General features: G+C 40.4%; 2 protein-coding genes across 2 annotated transcripts in view; both read right to left on the bottom strand.

Moving 5' to 3' along the window:
* The window catches only part of ARSB (arylsulfatase B), a 165,214-nt gene extending 161,312 nt beyond the window's left edge, over window positions 1-3,902 (bottom strand). The window contains exon 1 of the mRNA XM_040225906.1: window positions 3,133-3,902. Coding sequence (XP_040081840.1) covers window positions 3,133-3,435 — 303 coding nt within the window. The 5' untranslated portion in view covers window positions 3,436-3,902. The remainder of the gene's footprint in view (window positions 1-3,132) is intronic.
* A 9,784-nt stretch (window positions 3,903-13,686) lies between these two features.
* DMGDH (dimethylglycine dehydrogenase) overlaps window positions 13,687-15,714 on the bottom strand; it is an 82,513-nt gene continuing 80,485 nt past the window's right edge. Inside the window, exon 16 of the mRNA XM_040225903.1 lies at window positions 13,687-14,827. Within this exon, the coding sequence (XP_040081837.1) occupies window positions 14,612-14,827 (216 nt within the window). The 3' untranslated portion in view covers window positions 13,687-14,611. The remainder of the gene's footprint in view (window positions 14,828-15,714) is intronic.

Below are 15,714 nucleotides of genomic sequence, written 5' to 3'. Positions count from 1 at the left end.
TGCAGCACTTTCACAGCATCATCTTTTAGGATTTGAAATAGCTCCACTGGAATTCCATCACCTCCACTAGCTTTGTTTGTAGTGATGCTTCCTAAGGCCCACTTGACTTCAATGTCTGGTTCTAGGTGAGTGATCAGACCATTGTGGTTATCTGGGTCATGAAAATCTTTTTTGTACAGTTCTTCTGTGTATTCTTGCCACCTCTTCTTAATATCTTCTCCTTCTGTTGGGTCCATACCATTTCTGTCCTTATTGAGCCCATTTTTGCATGAAATGTTCCCTTGGCATCTCTAATTTTCTTGAAGAGATCTCTAGTCTTTCCCTTTCTATTGTTTTCCTCTATTTCTTTGCATTGATCACTGAGGAAGGCTTTCTTATCTCTCCTGCTATTCTTTGGAACTCTGCATTCAGATGATTATATCTTTCCTTTTCTCCTTTATTTTTTGCTTCTCTTCTATTCACAGCTTTTGTAAGCCTTCCTCAGACAGCCAATTTGCCTTTTTGCATTTCTTTTTCTTGGGGATGGTCTTGATCCATGTGTCCTGTACAATGTCACAAACCTCTGTCCCGAGATCATCAGGCACTCTGTCTATTGGATCTAGTCCCTTAAATGTATTTCTCACTTCCACTGTATAATCATAAGGGATTTGATTTAGGTCATACGTGAATGGTCTAGTGGTTTTCCCCACTTTCTTCAATTTAAGTCTGAATTTGGCAATAAGGAGTTCATGATCTGAGCCACAGTCAGCTCCCAGTCTTATTTTTGCTGACTGTATAGAGCTTCTCCATCTTTGGCTAAAACCACCATGATATTGTAAGGTAATTAGCCTCCAATTAAAATAAATAATTTTAAAAGAAGATGTTTACTAACCCAAGATAATTCCTTTTTTTTTAACTTTATTTATTTATTTTTTATTTTACTTTACAATTCTATATTGGTTTTGCCATACATTGATATGAATCCACCACGGGTGTACATGGGTTCCCAAACATGAACCCCCCTCCCACCCCCCTCCCCACAACATCTCTCTGGGTCATCCCCGTGTACCAGCCCCAAGCATGCCGTACCCTGCATCCAAGATAATTTCTAACTGAGTCTCTTGAAGTCAGAATAAAACAGGGGAGAAAAGTCAAGCAAAATGTTTGGGGAGGCTAGTTGCTGCAGCGAGTGGTCTCTAAACTCTTTTGGAGTAAGCAGCCTTTACCCTTCTTTCACTTCTTAACCTCAGTGTAGTCTAAACACTCAAATTTGTTTTCCCCGCAAAGATAAAATGTTAGTAACTGATCAGGGAGAACGCTCAGGGGCAAAAGCAGTCAGTTATATGAACAAATTTTTAAAGTGTGGTATTTGCTTTCCTGTTCAAGACTGTTGGAAGGGAGGAAGTTGGAGAAATAAATGACCCTCCCATTCTTCTGCAATTTGAGATCAGTTTTCTTATTTCAGATCAAATGTAGAACCATTTGGGCAGATTTTGTCTTTCCTTGGTTACCCTCTTTACTCAGATGCACCTTACTCCTACAAAAGGTCCACGGTGAGATCTGCATTAGAGCTGAGACTCCTGAGTCCACGTAGCAGTCAGTCAGAGCTGTGGAAAGTACTTAGGGCTGATGGTGAAGGGAACCATCCTTTACCTCCACTGCAAACCTTGAGTTGCATTTCAGTCTTATATTTTGTTTCTAAAAGTCTCAGACCACTATGCAAACCTTCCCTTCCCTTGATCTCAGGAGGCTAGAGTTGATCTGAAAGGCTACATGAACACAGATTTGGAAGGACAAGGTTCAAGCACATCCCTGTAAATCACAGTAAGGGGCTGTTGAATAAATAGTACATATGGAAGTGTGCTTGTGTTCTCAAGCAGTACCTGTTTATTGTATTTTTCATAGTCATAATCACAAAACATCAATCTTATTCAGGTTAAGAAAAAAATTCAATTTTAGAGGCCTGAGATGACTAGCAGATACAAGAAAGGCACACAACGCTTTTTACCACTTTCTAGCTATGTGATTCTGCCAACTAAGGACTGGCACTTGCCATCTGTCTCTACAAGGATTGGGTCACAAGCCACTACAGTTGCTGACCTTCAGTACCCCCTGAGGGGAGTTCAGGGTTGAGATTAGCAATAAGGCACTCTGTGCTCTGGGAAAAATTGGCAGAGCAGGCCTTCAGAGAGTTAGATATTTTCAGAAGAAGATTTTGTCAGCCCAAGTCTTAAATCACCTCATATCCAGAAAAGCACTAAAGGCATTAGCTCATGACTAGCAGCAAGCCTCTGCAAAAAACGTGTGCTTGACTGCACACACACCACCCCAGCCTTCACTAAAATCATATGTAACGCTGACCTTTCCCTACCTCTACGGAGAAGCGTCTCAGAGGTATTTAAAATGCTGTCTGGGGCTTCCCTAGTCGCTCAGACGGTAAAGAATCTGCCTGCAGGAGACCCGGTTTGATCCCTGGATGGGGAAAGTCATCAGCCCAAGAAATATCAATCTGGTTTTCATGCCAGGGCTGCTGAGAACTTGGAAAAATTAAACCTTTGGTAGGGCAGTCCTAACGTAGGACCGCTGGGTTCGCAGGGAAACAAAACCGGCCCCACTGCGGGCTCTTCCTCCCTGTTAACGCGCCCCCCACCTACCTCCCCCCGCCACCGCCTCCCCCCACCACTGCCTAACCACTCCCCGCCTCCCCGAACCCCAGCTTTCCCGGTTCCCCATCTCCCCCTGCTCCATTCCTGGGGGCCCCTCCCTTCTCTCTCCATCCTCCCACTTGAAGGCCGCTAGGCAGAGTCCACTCGGGTCTTCTGCCTACTGACTCGCAATGCCCCGCAGCTGGCATTGCCCAGAAGCCCCTTCCTGGGACCTTCCGAAAACCGAAGGCAGAAAACCCCCGGGGAGCGGTGGGGCGCGGAAGGACGCGGGGGGTTGGGGGGGTGGGAACGGCACCCTGGCGCGGGGCATGCGCAGAACCTCCGCGGGCTGCGGGCCTGGGAGGAGCGAGCGCGGCGCCGCCCGTGAGAGAAGCCGCTCCTTCGAGGGTCAGGCCCGGGACGCAGCCGGCCGTTCTGGCTCGCTCGGGGTCCGGGGCCCACTTTCGAGAGGCGCGCGGGCCGGGCGGGCGCCGGGGGCGCTGCGTACCTGGTAGCGGCCGGTGAGCAGCTGGCTCCGCGAGGGCGTGCACAGCGGCTGCGTGTAGTAGTTGTCCAGCAGCACCCCGCCAGCCGCCAGCGCGTCCAGGCGCGGCGTGCGGATGGCCGAGCCGTGGAAGCCCACGTCGTTCCAGCCCAGGTCGTCCGCCAGCACGAAGACGAGGTGGGGCGGCCGGCCGGCTCCGGCGTCCGAGCCCGGCGGCAGCGGCAGCAGCAGCAGCCCCAGCGGAAGGAGGGCGGCGAGGAGCGGCCCGGGGCCTCGCGGCGGGCTCGCGGCGCCGCGCGCGCCCATCCTGCGCCGCCCGCGGTGCCGGCGTTTGTGGCGGCGCCGCCGGCCCCCGGCACGGCTTATAGAAGCAGGAACTGGGCGGCCCGGGCCCGCCCCGCCCCGGCTCGGGACTTCACCCCCAGCTGGCCGCGGGCAGGGGAGACCCGCGCCCGCCGCCTCCGACGCGGGCCGGTGGGGAGGAGTCAGCCTGGAAGAAGCCGGGCCGTGCTTGCTGCCGTGCTCCGCGGCAACTCCGTGGGTGCTGGAAAGCAGCCAAGACTTCTTATCTTTCCACGGAGGAACTATGCCTCGTGGCACCCCTGAAAGAGAGCAGATCTGTTCTTGTTACTAAAACTTCACAGCTTACAAAGCATGTTTCACATCCCTCATTTCTTTACATCTTGAAACAACCCTGGCTGCCAGGAATCACAATTACTGCCTCCCCGCCCCCCCATAAATAAACAATAAACAAGCTTGTAGTTGGCTGAGCCTAACTCAAACTCAGTTCTGACTCCAGATCTTGAGCTATGATGTTTTAAAGGTCGTGACTTATTTCTAGCAGAATTACTTCTGACCAAAGAACCCGGTGTCGTGCAGATGGGAAAACGATGAAGAGACAAGAGGTCTGGATGTTTCCGATTCATTTAAGAATAGCGCAGGCCTGTGAAGCCACTTCCTCCCCACCAGCAAAAAAAAAAAAAAGGTCAAATACACACTCCGACTGCACGGGGCCTTTTTACAGATGCAGTTGAACTTAGGCTACACTGGGCGTTGATTGAGGTGCTGTTTGGACGCTGAGCAGCTCATTAACCTGTCCGGTTCGTGCTCCTTTTAAGAGCTATTCTTTGAGCTTTAATCGCTCAGTCCTGTCTGGCTCTGTGCGACCCCACGGACTGCAGCCCGCCAGCTTCCTCTTGTCAATGGGATTCTCCAGGCAAGAATACTGGAGTGGGTTGCCATGCCCTGCTCCAGGGGATCTTCCCAACCCAGGGATGGAATCCAGGTCTCCCGCATTGCAGGCAGATTCTTTACCATCTGAGCCACCAGCTGGCTTCCCCACAATCAAGTAGTGAACCAAAGAAATAAAATATCTAATTTGCCTTAAATAATCTGTGGATGGAAGGAAAAATTCCCTTAGCCACGTGCTCACTGAATGGGGAAGTTAGCCTTATGACCAGTATATTCCCATTGCCATCAAGACAGCCTACTCTGTGTCTGGAGACAGACAAGAACTGTTAACAGTTGTTAGCGAAGACATTTTGCACAGCATCCTTGCAAGTTATCTGCATCTGATTCCATGGGAATCATTTTACAACTTCATAGGTTGTAGGTAACCTACAGGTTGTAGATAACCAGCCAGCTATAGGCGATGAAAACTAATTGTGTGTTAGTTGTTCCGTCCTGTCTGTTTGCCACCGCATAGCCTGCCAAGCTCCTTGGTCCATGGGATTCTCCAGGCAAGAATACTGAGAGTGGGTTGCCATTTCCTTCTCCAGAGGATCTTCCAGACCAGGGATTGAACCAGAATCTCCTGCACTGCAGGGAGATTCTTTACCATCTGAGCCACCAGGTTTATACACATGCAAATAAATTCTATTCAGTGGAGCGGAACCCTCACCACACCACCGCAGAAAGAGGTTTTGCCTCCACTTACACATGTCACATTCCCGATCTGTTCCTTGGATTGTCCTTTGAACTGGTAGTAACACTTCACCAGTTTTCTCATTAATGAGTTAAATAAGATCTTTAACATGTATTCATTTTTATATATGCATAAGGGTCATGATTTTATCTTTTTAAAAAAATAATTATACTTTAGCACATTTTAGACTATTTCCCTCTTACATACATAGAATTTTTTTTTTTCTTTGCAGATGTAGATTAGTTTACGCTACATCCACTTTTCATCTCTGGTGGAATAAAAAAAATTAACAGGAAAAAATTTTAATTTAGCATTAAAGTAATTTTTTAAATCATTAAAATTTTTATTTCACTGATAAATTATTTTAGATAAAATTCTTTGTCATGGATATTTTAATGCTTAAATAACAAGGCAAATTATTGATTTTCCTAGTTTCTACTCACAGGGCATAAAGTAATAATATCGATGACATTTTCTTTTTTCTACACGAAGTGATTGACTAAGAAGTATGAGAGTTGCAAAAAGTGCATTTTTCTTTATACCAAAGATAATAATTTTGAAGAGTTGCTTGAGTCTTGTTATGTAAAGGCTTGACAATTTCATTTAAACACCCTGTAAGAAACCTTAAAGGACTGAGAATTCTCCACAGTGGCCTTGCCTGTCCCTCTCCCCATAACTGTTCCTGCCTACCCTACCTGATAGAAATCAAATTGCCTAAACAGTGGCCGCTGATCTGCAGAGCAATTCTTGCTTTGACCAACTGCTCTAGAAACTACTAAACTTGCACTGATCCTTCCCATGTCCTGATGGGAACAAGCTTATGTTAATATTGCTCTGGAAATGTGCACCTGAGTTAATGAAAAAGAGTTAATTTTCATCTGTATATTGAACACCTGTGATGTACAGTACTGGCTCGTTTTTATAAATTTTCTTAGTTGGAGTTTGTTGTTTCCTAATGATTAGACTCAGGTTATGGGTTTGTGCAGAAATATTGCAAAAAAAATGATGTTGCGTTCTTGATGCTTCTTACGAAGAAGCACATGCTGAGTTGCTTTATTATTTGAGAACTTTGTTAAGGTGGCCATTTCTTCACTGTAAAGTTACTATTTTCCCCTTTGTAATTAGTAATTATTTGGGGAGCAAGACTTTGAGAATATGTATATATTCTGTCATTCCTAACACATTTGCTTATTAGTTTTAGCACCCCCGATGCTTCTTACTTCAATTAACATTAGGATGGTTGCCTATTGGTGATTTTCTAATTCCATCATTCTTTCTATAATTACCAGTTGTCCTTCTACTATAAGGAAGAACTTAATGTTCTTCCCCATTTATTTATTTGTATCACTATGAACTCATAGATTCTTATTTTACTCAGTATGCTATTAACACTTTAATTATTTCAGTGCTCAGATTTCTTCTGATTTGGCCAGTGGGTATCCCTTCAATCTGCCTCCAGTGTGTTTTCAGCATGTCCTTTTTAATCCTTGAAAGTGAAAGTGAAAGTGAAGTCGGTCAGTCGTGTCCGACTCTTTGCGACCCCAGGGACTGTAGCCTACCAGGCTCCTCTGTCCATGGGATTTTCCAGGCAATAGTACTGGAGTGGATTGCCATTTCCTTCTCCAGGGGATCTTCCCAACCCAGGGACTGAACCCAGGTCTCCTGCATTGTAGACACTTTACCGTCTGAGCCACCAGGGAAGTCCTATTTAATCCTTGAGTACTCCCTTCCTTTTTGGTACAAGACATTCTAGATTTATCTTATATTCTTCCTTCCCCAGCCCTGGAGTCATCCACTTCTCCAAGGAACCCTGATGCCTTTTAATGGAGGGTGGCTTCTAGAAGGGCTTCCTTGATGGTTCAGCAAGTAAAGAATCGCCTGCAGTGCAGTCATGGGCAGGAGACATGGGAAACGTGGTTTTGATCCCTGGGTCAGGAAGATCCCCTGGCGAAGGCAAATGGCAACCCACTCCAGTGTTCCTACCTGAAAAAAAAAAAAAATCCCAAGATCTGTGCTGTAGGTGTTCTCACTGTTACCCGGCTGTCACTGCTTGTAGGATCTTTCACTAAAGACAGAAGCCAGATATATGTGTACACATATACACATACCTTAAGTATGAGTTCATAGTGAATACCTCCAATTCTGTTTTCCCCTTTTCCATATGTATATGGGTTGTATTCATTTTCACTATCACCAGTCATTAAAAAAAAATACTATACTTTTAACTTTTGCCAATCTAATAAGAAAAATGGTACCTCAGTATGGTTTGTGTTTGTTTTTGTATTTCTCTTATAATGAGTAAGGTTAAAAATCTTTTCTTATGTTGAAGGGACATTATTATATTATTTTTTTGAACTGTCCACATCAGTTTCAATTGGGTTTTTAGTCATTTCCCCATCATTTTAGAGAGTTCTTTATATATTAGGTACATTACCTCTTTGCCATTTCCTTCTCCAGGGGATCTTCCTGACCCAGGGATCAAACCCGAGTCTCCTGCACCTCAGGCAGTCTCTTTACCATCTGAGCCACCAGAGAAGCCCCATTTATGTATTTACATACATGCATTATATAGATACATGTGTATAAATATAAAACCATGAGTTCAAGTGAATACCTCCAATTCTCTTTTCCCCTTTTCTGTATGTATATGGGTTGTATTAATTTTCACTATCACCAGTCATTAAAAAAAGACTATACTTTAAATTTTTGCCAATCTGATAAGAAAAATGGTACCTCAGTATAGTTTGTGGGTTTTTTATTTTTGTATTTCTCTTATAATGAGTAAGGTTAAAAATCTTTTCTTATGTTGAAGCGACATTTTTACATTATTTTTGTGAACTGTCCACATCAGTTTCAATTGGGTTTTTGGTCATTTCCCCGTCATTTTAAAGAGTTCTTTATTGGATATATTACCTCTTTGTGATTGACATCACAAGTATTTTCTCCCAGTTTGTCTGCTGTCAAATATTTTGCTATAGCATTTTTTGACATGCCAAAGTTATTTTTATGCAGACAAATCTATCAGTATTTTCCTGTTGTATTGCACCTGGATTTGAGTCATAGTTAGATTTTCCTTACACTAATGTTAAAGTCAAATGCACTCATATTTTTTTCTAGTACTTGTATTCAGTTTTTACATTTAGATCCCTGATCCACTGGCATTTATATTTGTGTATGATGTGAGATAGGGATCTAATTTTATCTTTTTCCAAATGGTTATCTTTTTCCCACCACTGTTCATAAAAAGAATAGAGAAGTCCACCATTGTTCCAGTGATATGAGATGCAAACTTTATTACATGCTTAATTTCCATATGGGCTTCCTTGATAGCTCAGTTGGTAAAGAATCCACCTGCAATGCAAGAGACCCCGGTTTGATTCCCGGGTTGGGAAGATCCCCTGGAGAAGGGGTAGGCTACCCAGTCCAGTATTTTTGGGCTTCCCTTGTGGCTCAGCTGGTAAAGAATCCACCTTATGTGTGGGTCTATTTATGAGCTTTCTATTCCTCTGTCCTACCTGTTGACTCATGAACTCAATACCACACGTATTCAGTTATAGAAGCTTTACAATATGTTTTAATGAGTGATGGGGACTGACTCCTCAGAGCTTTTAATTTTTAATATTTTTCTCACTCTTCCTGCATGTTTTACATAAACTTTAAATCAACCTGTTTGTTGGTATTTTATTGGAATTGCATTAAATTTATAAATTAAGAACAGCTTAAGTCTTTATAAGAAATTGCCTATCTAAAATAAGAGGTTATCTTTCATTTATTAAGGTCTACATTTGTGTCTTTTAGAAGTGTTTTAAAATTTTCCTCATACTGACTTTGTACTTTTTTTGTTAAATTTATGCCTAAGTATTTTATCTTCTCTGTTGCTACTGAAATGGGGCTTTCTTTAACTTTTCCTCTATCTTTTAACTTGTTGTTATTTGTGGACATGAAGGCTACTGACTTCTATATGGTAATTTATATTCTGCCAAATAATTATTTTATTGTTTGAGTTAATCTAATCATTGATCTTTTTAGGGTTTCCCCATTACATAAGCACATAAAATAATATAGATAAAAAACATTCCAATCAGTTTGAAAATGCAAAAATTAGGACTGAAAGAAAGGCTGCTCCCAACTCACAAATGGGTATTAAAGTTAATTGTTTGGTAGATGAGGTGCTTGGAACTTGGTATATATTTTTTACATAGAAAAGATATTAGAGACACCTGATTTACATTCTAACCCATACAAAACCTATTTAGCCCATACTTTAAAATCTTTTAACTCCTAAAGTCAGTAAGAAAAGGATCAACATCCACTTTTAAATAGGCAAAATATAGGAACCTAATAGTTTATAGAAAAAGAAATGTAAGTGGTTATTAAATATATGAATATATGTTTAACCTCACTCAAAGGAGAAATACAAATTGAAATTTCAAGAGTATACCACTGATACTAGTGAGAACTAAACTATTTTGGGTAAAACAAGCCCTCATATATGAATCACAGAAGTGAAATTTGGCATAACCCCTATGGGAAACAATTTTGCATATCTGTCAAAATGTACATACACTTTAATCCCAATTGTAGGAATTTATCCTCCAGATATACTCTATGTGAGAAATATCATATGCATTAAGATATTCATTTTGGCCTTATTTTTATTAGAAAAAGGTAAATAGCTGGGCCTGGTCAAAATAATTATGAGACACTAAGCTATCATTTAAAAGGATAATATGGAATAATCTCCAAGATACACTGTTACTTTTTTAAGTTTGGCAAAGAACATTATGTTTGGTACGTTTTAATTTGCTTAAAATTACATGTATGGTTGGATAGCATCACCAATTCAATTGACATGAGCTTAGGCAAACTCTGGGAGATGGTGAGCGACAGGGAAGCCTGGCATGCTGCAGTCCATTTGGTCACAAAACGTCGGACATGACTCGGCGACTGAACAACAAAATTATGTGTATAAATGTGTGTACACACACACATATATTCATATATTGAAAGAGATAAATGTTTACATACTTATAGAGAATCTCGTAAAGGATTTAGAAGAAATGATAACATTGGTTGTCTCTTGATAGGCAGTTGACCCTGGACAGGGAGAGGAGGAAAACTAACTTTTACAATATATCCTTCACATCTAAATTTTAAACTCTGAGCATGTATTATCTGTTCCTAGTAATATTATTATTAACAATTTGGTAGTAACATAATTTATATTTAAACAAAAAGTAAAATGCATTTTAAGTTAGGACAGAGTGCCAAGAATAAACATGCCCCATGAACAGGGCTGTAAAGCCCATGGGCCATGCACTGAGGAAATCACGTAGACGCTTTTGCTGTACTTCCTTATTTCTCTGGTTTGCAGAGTCTTGAGTTCTTGTCATGGTTCTAATGGGCTAAAAGCTATGCTCAGAAGTCTCTGTTCAATGCTTGTCTCAACCTGTTTGGTTTCAGTGCCTCTGAATATGGTAAGTATTGTGTCCAAAGGCTGAACAGTTTTAAACATGTTTCTCTAAAGGTTTAACCGTTGGGGTAGAGATAAGAATGGCAAGAGGCCTTTCTTCAGAGAGAAAAACTGAAGTTTACTAAGTGTGGTAAATTGTGGTTGGTGTTACTCATTGCCCATTACTACCCTGAATAGTCCAGAAGGAGATAGACTTGAACATCAGGAAGAATAGACAAACTTTGTTTAGCTATTAAACTATTATGTTTGGTATGTTTTAATTCGCTTAAAATTACATGTATGGTTGGATAGCATCACCAATTCAATCGACATGAGCTTAGGCAAACTCTGGGAGATGGTGAGTGACAGGGAAGCCTGGCATGCTGCAGTCCATTTGGTCACGAAAAGTCGGACATTAAACTACTTTCAAAATATACTTAGTTTTGAAAATCGATTTGGGATGGGATTTGTTTCTACCATATCTAAGTGAGGTGGTCAAGTGAAGTGAAAGTCGCTCAGTCATGTCTGACTTTTTGTGACCCCATGGACTGTACAGTCCATGGAATTCTCCAGGCCAGAATACTGGAGTGGGTAGCCTTTCCCTTCTTCAGGGGATCTTCCCAACCCAGGGATCAAACCCAGGTCTCCCACATTGCAAGCGGATTCTTTACCAACTGAGCCACAAGGGAAGCAGAGAGGGTCAGAGTCTTCTTAAAATCCTATAAGGTCCTATTTTAAACTTGGAGATGAGTTTAAGTTGCCAGTAGTTACATGCATCAGTTATATGCATTAACCGCTATCAGTGCTAACTACTGTCAAGGCATGAAGAATCATCAAGCTTACAAGCAGGTAGGAAGGTAATTCTAAGAAGTATCTTCCATTTATTGTTGATTTTGTTTTGTGTGTTAGTGTAAGTATGTGTATTGAGAAGAAGAGGATCAGTTTTTTAAAAAGAAGAGATAATTCATTTATCTCTGAAAACTCTCCCAGTGTCTAAAATTGAGAATCTGATTAAAAACTGCTATGGCCAACTCAAATTGAAACTCCTTTGACCTCCTTATTCTGCTTGTTGCTTATCGCCTCCTCAAAACCAACTAGATGAGAGTAGAGAGTGGAAAATAGTACCATTCTTATTAAAAGATTTTGACATAGCATTTTTTGTGTGCTTAAGACAGTGCACAAAAGTGAACATAGGTCAATGAATTCTCACAAAGTGGACAGACTCAAGTAACCACCTCTCTGGTCAAGAAACAGGATGTTACTAACATGGATATACCTCTTCTGTGGTTCCAGCTCCCACTAGCTGGAGCTAGTGGGAACTCATACTCCAACCTGTATGAGTCATAGTGTCAGCTTGGCAGCTGGCATCTCTCACTGATTTTCCATGTTAAGTTCCCTCCTTTGAACTACCTGGCGAGATAATCACATAGTGAGGCCACATGGAAGCACGCGCCCTGCCACCCCACGGTGTTGCCATTGGCCTTAGATAGGTGCCAGACATGAGAGAAGAAGCCAGCCTGGATGACCATTTTTTAGTGATTCTCTCCCTCTTTTACATTATACAACTATTTTTAGTAATAATAATGAAATGAATAGTGAAAGTGAAGTCACTCAGTCATGTCCAGCTCTTTGCGACACCATGGGCTGTAGCCTACCAGGCTCCTCCGTCCATGGGATTTTCCAGGCAAGAGTACTGGAGTGGGGTGCCATTTACTTCTCCAGGAGATCTTCTTGACCCAGGGATTGAACCCGGGTCTCCTGCATTGTAGGCAAACACTTTACTGTCTGAGCCATCAGGGAAGTCCCATACAACTGTTTTTTAGTAATAATAATGAAATGAATAATAACTACCAGGAAAAAATACACAGGATAAAAAAATTCTATTAAACTTTGAATATATAGTCAGGCCAGTAATAAGAAAAATAGAAATAAATGTTATAGTATAAAAAAGAAATTAATATTTTTAAACTATATTAGTTTTGAAAAAGGAGAATATTTATACTCACAAATTGGTCTGCTACTTGTGAATAATAAACTTTTTCTTTTTTAAGCTTTGTAGTGATTTCACTGAATTTTTTCTTCTTCACATATTAATGTTTACCAGGCAGTATACCCAGATTTGTCCAGTTATCTTTGCAAAGTTGATTGAAGAATATTTTTTAAGCCTTTAATTTTCTTTTACATGAGCAACAGATGTACAAGTTTGGCAGAAATTCATAAAAATCTTTCACAACAAACTCCAGGAATTGAAATACTGTCTTTGGTGCTTTCAGAACATTTATAGTGGCTTTCAAACATGTCTGTGTATAAAAGTCTCCACTAAAATATCTTCATCAGAAAATTCATCATACATTTACATTACATACAGTAAACATTTCTAAAGTTTTTCTTCATCTGCCAAGAATTAGAGAAAATGGCTGACAACAAACTTTGACATTGTTCAATCTATTGATTTAGAGCAAGTGCCCAATTTGTGGTGGAAAAGGTGAAGACATTCAAATACTTCTTTACTGATTTCTTCTAGCAATGTAAGATCAGAATCTTTTGTTGTTTCTCCTGGCATTCTTTGAAATTTGAATTTCATTTTTTTTAAAAATGACCATTTTTTTTTATTTTGTTTTTGCATAGTCAGTTGCCTTCTCCTTCCAGGTACTGTTCCTTTGATTAGAGTTTGATATCATAATATTTTATGTAAATAATTTTCCAGTAATTCATCACTGAAAAGTTACAACTTAGGTAACTATTAAATTGTACTACTAATGTAGCTTTATATTTTTTCAATTGTTTCATTAGTTTTAACACAAATAGCAATTAGGCTACAGAAAGGCAAAGAATAAGAAATACCTATACCTATATCAGAGCTGAGAAAAAGGGTCTGGATAATACTCTTGATAATTAGAAAATGTGTGTTTTCAAAGGGATTTTCTTCATTTTTTATGTAAGAGGAGATACCAAAGATAAATGAATAGCATGTTGAAGAGTTCCAATACATGACTACTTTCATAAAAATTTACATGTAAATTTGGCACATTTTCAAAACTTACAAGTTAAGAAATTATTTTAAAATCTCACTACAGTATCTTATCATGCTTCACATTCAGCTTTCTTTAATACACATTTATTGAACTTTTCCTAGGCGGCAAATGTGTGCACAGAACAAATGATAAATGACAAACTACCATTTTTTGAAATTTTTGATTTATTCAACTAAAGGCAAATAATTTCAAGAGGTGTATCAAAGAGTTATTTCTAAATGGCTTTTTTTTCTTGCTATACACAGTGGTAAGGGCAATTCTGTCAGCTCTTAAGCTCTTATTTGACCTGCTTTGTCAACAGTTTGTGAAATGGTATCCAGAACAGCACAATGTAATGTCAACCTGCATTAATTCTTTCCCAAAGAGAGGTGTTCAGTATTCAAGCTGTGTTTGTCCTGGCACAATCTATTTATTTTTCAGCTTCATTTCAGAAGGTTTACAAGTACCACTTCCTTTGGAAGACTCTGTTCTGTTTTGCAATTTCTCTTCTAAAACAACCTTTGAAAGGACAGTAATGATGTCCCATAAAACTACCTTCAGGGGAGTCATTAAGAAAGTAAATATCTCAAGGAACTGAATAAAAATGTTACACATACCAATATGAAATTTTACTGTTTTCTTCCTAGACATGTTATGAAAAATTAAAATGATACCTTATTCAATGAGTATTTCTCAATGAAGTAAATCCATCAATACTGCATTTGTTTTTATGTAAAGCGTAATTTCTTTTCAGGCACCGAGAACCATATGCAAATGTTTCTAAAATTGTATAATGTTTTCTACCTCAGTTGTATGTCAGCAATCACTTAAATGTTTTGCTAATGGAGTTTCATAAACAACAATATAGGATAACAAAAATATTGATGTCAAGTATCTTTATTTGAAACAATGTAAATCATTCATCCATTATTCTATCTTCCTTAGAAAACAAGAGAAAGGTTTTAGAATTCTTAATCTAGATTTTGATGATTTTGAAATAGATCTTTGGTTTCCCCATTCCCCAGCCAGTCAGTTATAATTCTGAGTACAAGCATATTGCAACCATAATACATTTGCCTCTTCAAAGTCTTTTCAAATTTTGTCCTTTCCACCTTTTTTATGAAGCCGGCTTCTGATTGGTTCTGTTAGCACCAAGGGTTCTTGTATGACAACTGCAGGGTAATTTTTGCCCAACAGTTCAACTTCAACTTGTTGTCCCACTTTACTGAGCTCTACAGGAACATACGCGAAAGCCAGACTCTTCTGGATGCGGTAACTATAGCTCCCGGAGGTCGTGTTGCCAACCACCTGAAAAACAAGGCCCCACCACCCTCGGCATCTTGCTCACAGCTAGGACGAGACGGGTGGAGGGCATCACCGACTCGATGGACTTGGGTTTGGGTGGACTCCGGGAGCTGGTGATGGACAGGGAGGCCTGGCGTGCTGCGGCTCATGGGGTCACAAAGAGTCAGACACGACTGAGCGACTGAACTGAACTGTGTGCTTCCTCTTTAGGTGAAAACTCTCAAAAGATATGTTCAACTTACAAAGTTTAATGATATGCTGTCTGTGAGGATAATACCAGGAGAAAAACTTCACTTTTTTTAGCAGATTAATGAAAGTTTAAAATTATGAAAAACACTTCTCAGAATATATATATATTTATTTTGCTCAGTTTCATGCCAAGTGATTTGATAGGAAGAATGACATATTTCCATTTTAAACTTTAAAAAATTCTCTTCCATCAGACTAGCATGGCAATAATAAAGGAGGAAAACCTAAAAACCCTAAAGCAAACCTAGCCAACTGTTCCAGTTAACATTTAGAAAATGACCTGTCAGAAGAGTGCTGAATTAAACTGTTAGTATATCAACAGTCAATGTAAAGAAAGTGAATCTTCTATATAAATATTGCTGTTGTTGTGCTTAGTTGCTCAGTCATGTCCGATTCTTTGAGATCCCATGGACTGTAGCTCACCAGCCTCCTCTGTCCATGGGGAGCCTCCAGGCAAGAATGCCAGCATGGGTTGCCATGCCCTTCTTCAGGGGATCTTCCCAGCCCAGGGATCGAACCCAGGTCTCCCGCATTGCAGGTGGATTCTTTACCAGCTGAGCCAGCAGGGAAGTCCATATGAATATATAGAGCATTTGACGATTCCTGATAACTGCTAGGCACTTAAAGAAATGTTAACTTTA

Source organism: Oryx dammah, unplaced genomic scaffold (genome assembly GCF_014754425.2).
Source record: "Oryx dammah isolate SB20612 unplaced genomic scaffold, SCBI_Odam_1.1 HiC_scaffold_26, whole genome shotgun sequence".
In the NCBI taxonomy this organism is placed as follows: Eukaryota; Metazoa; Chordata; class Mammalia; order Artiodactyla; family Bovidae; genus Oryx; species Oryx dammah.
This window is presented reverse-complemented; position numbering and strand designations above follow the sequence as displayed.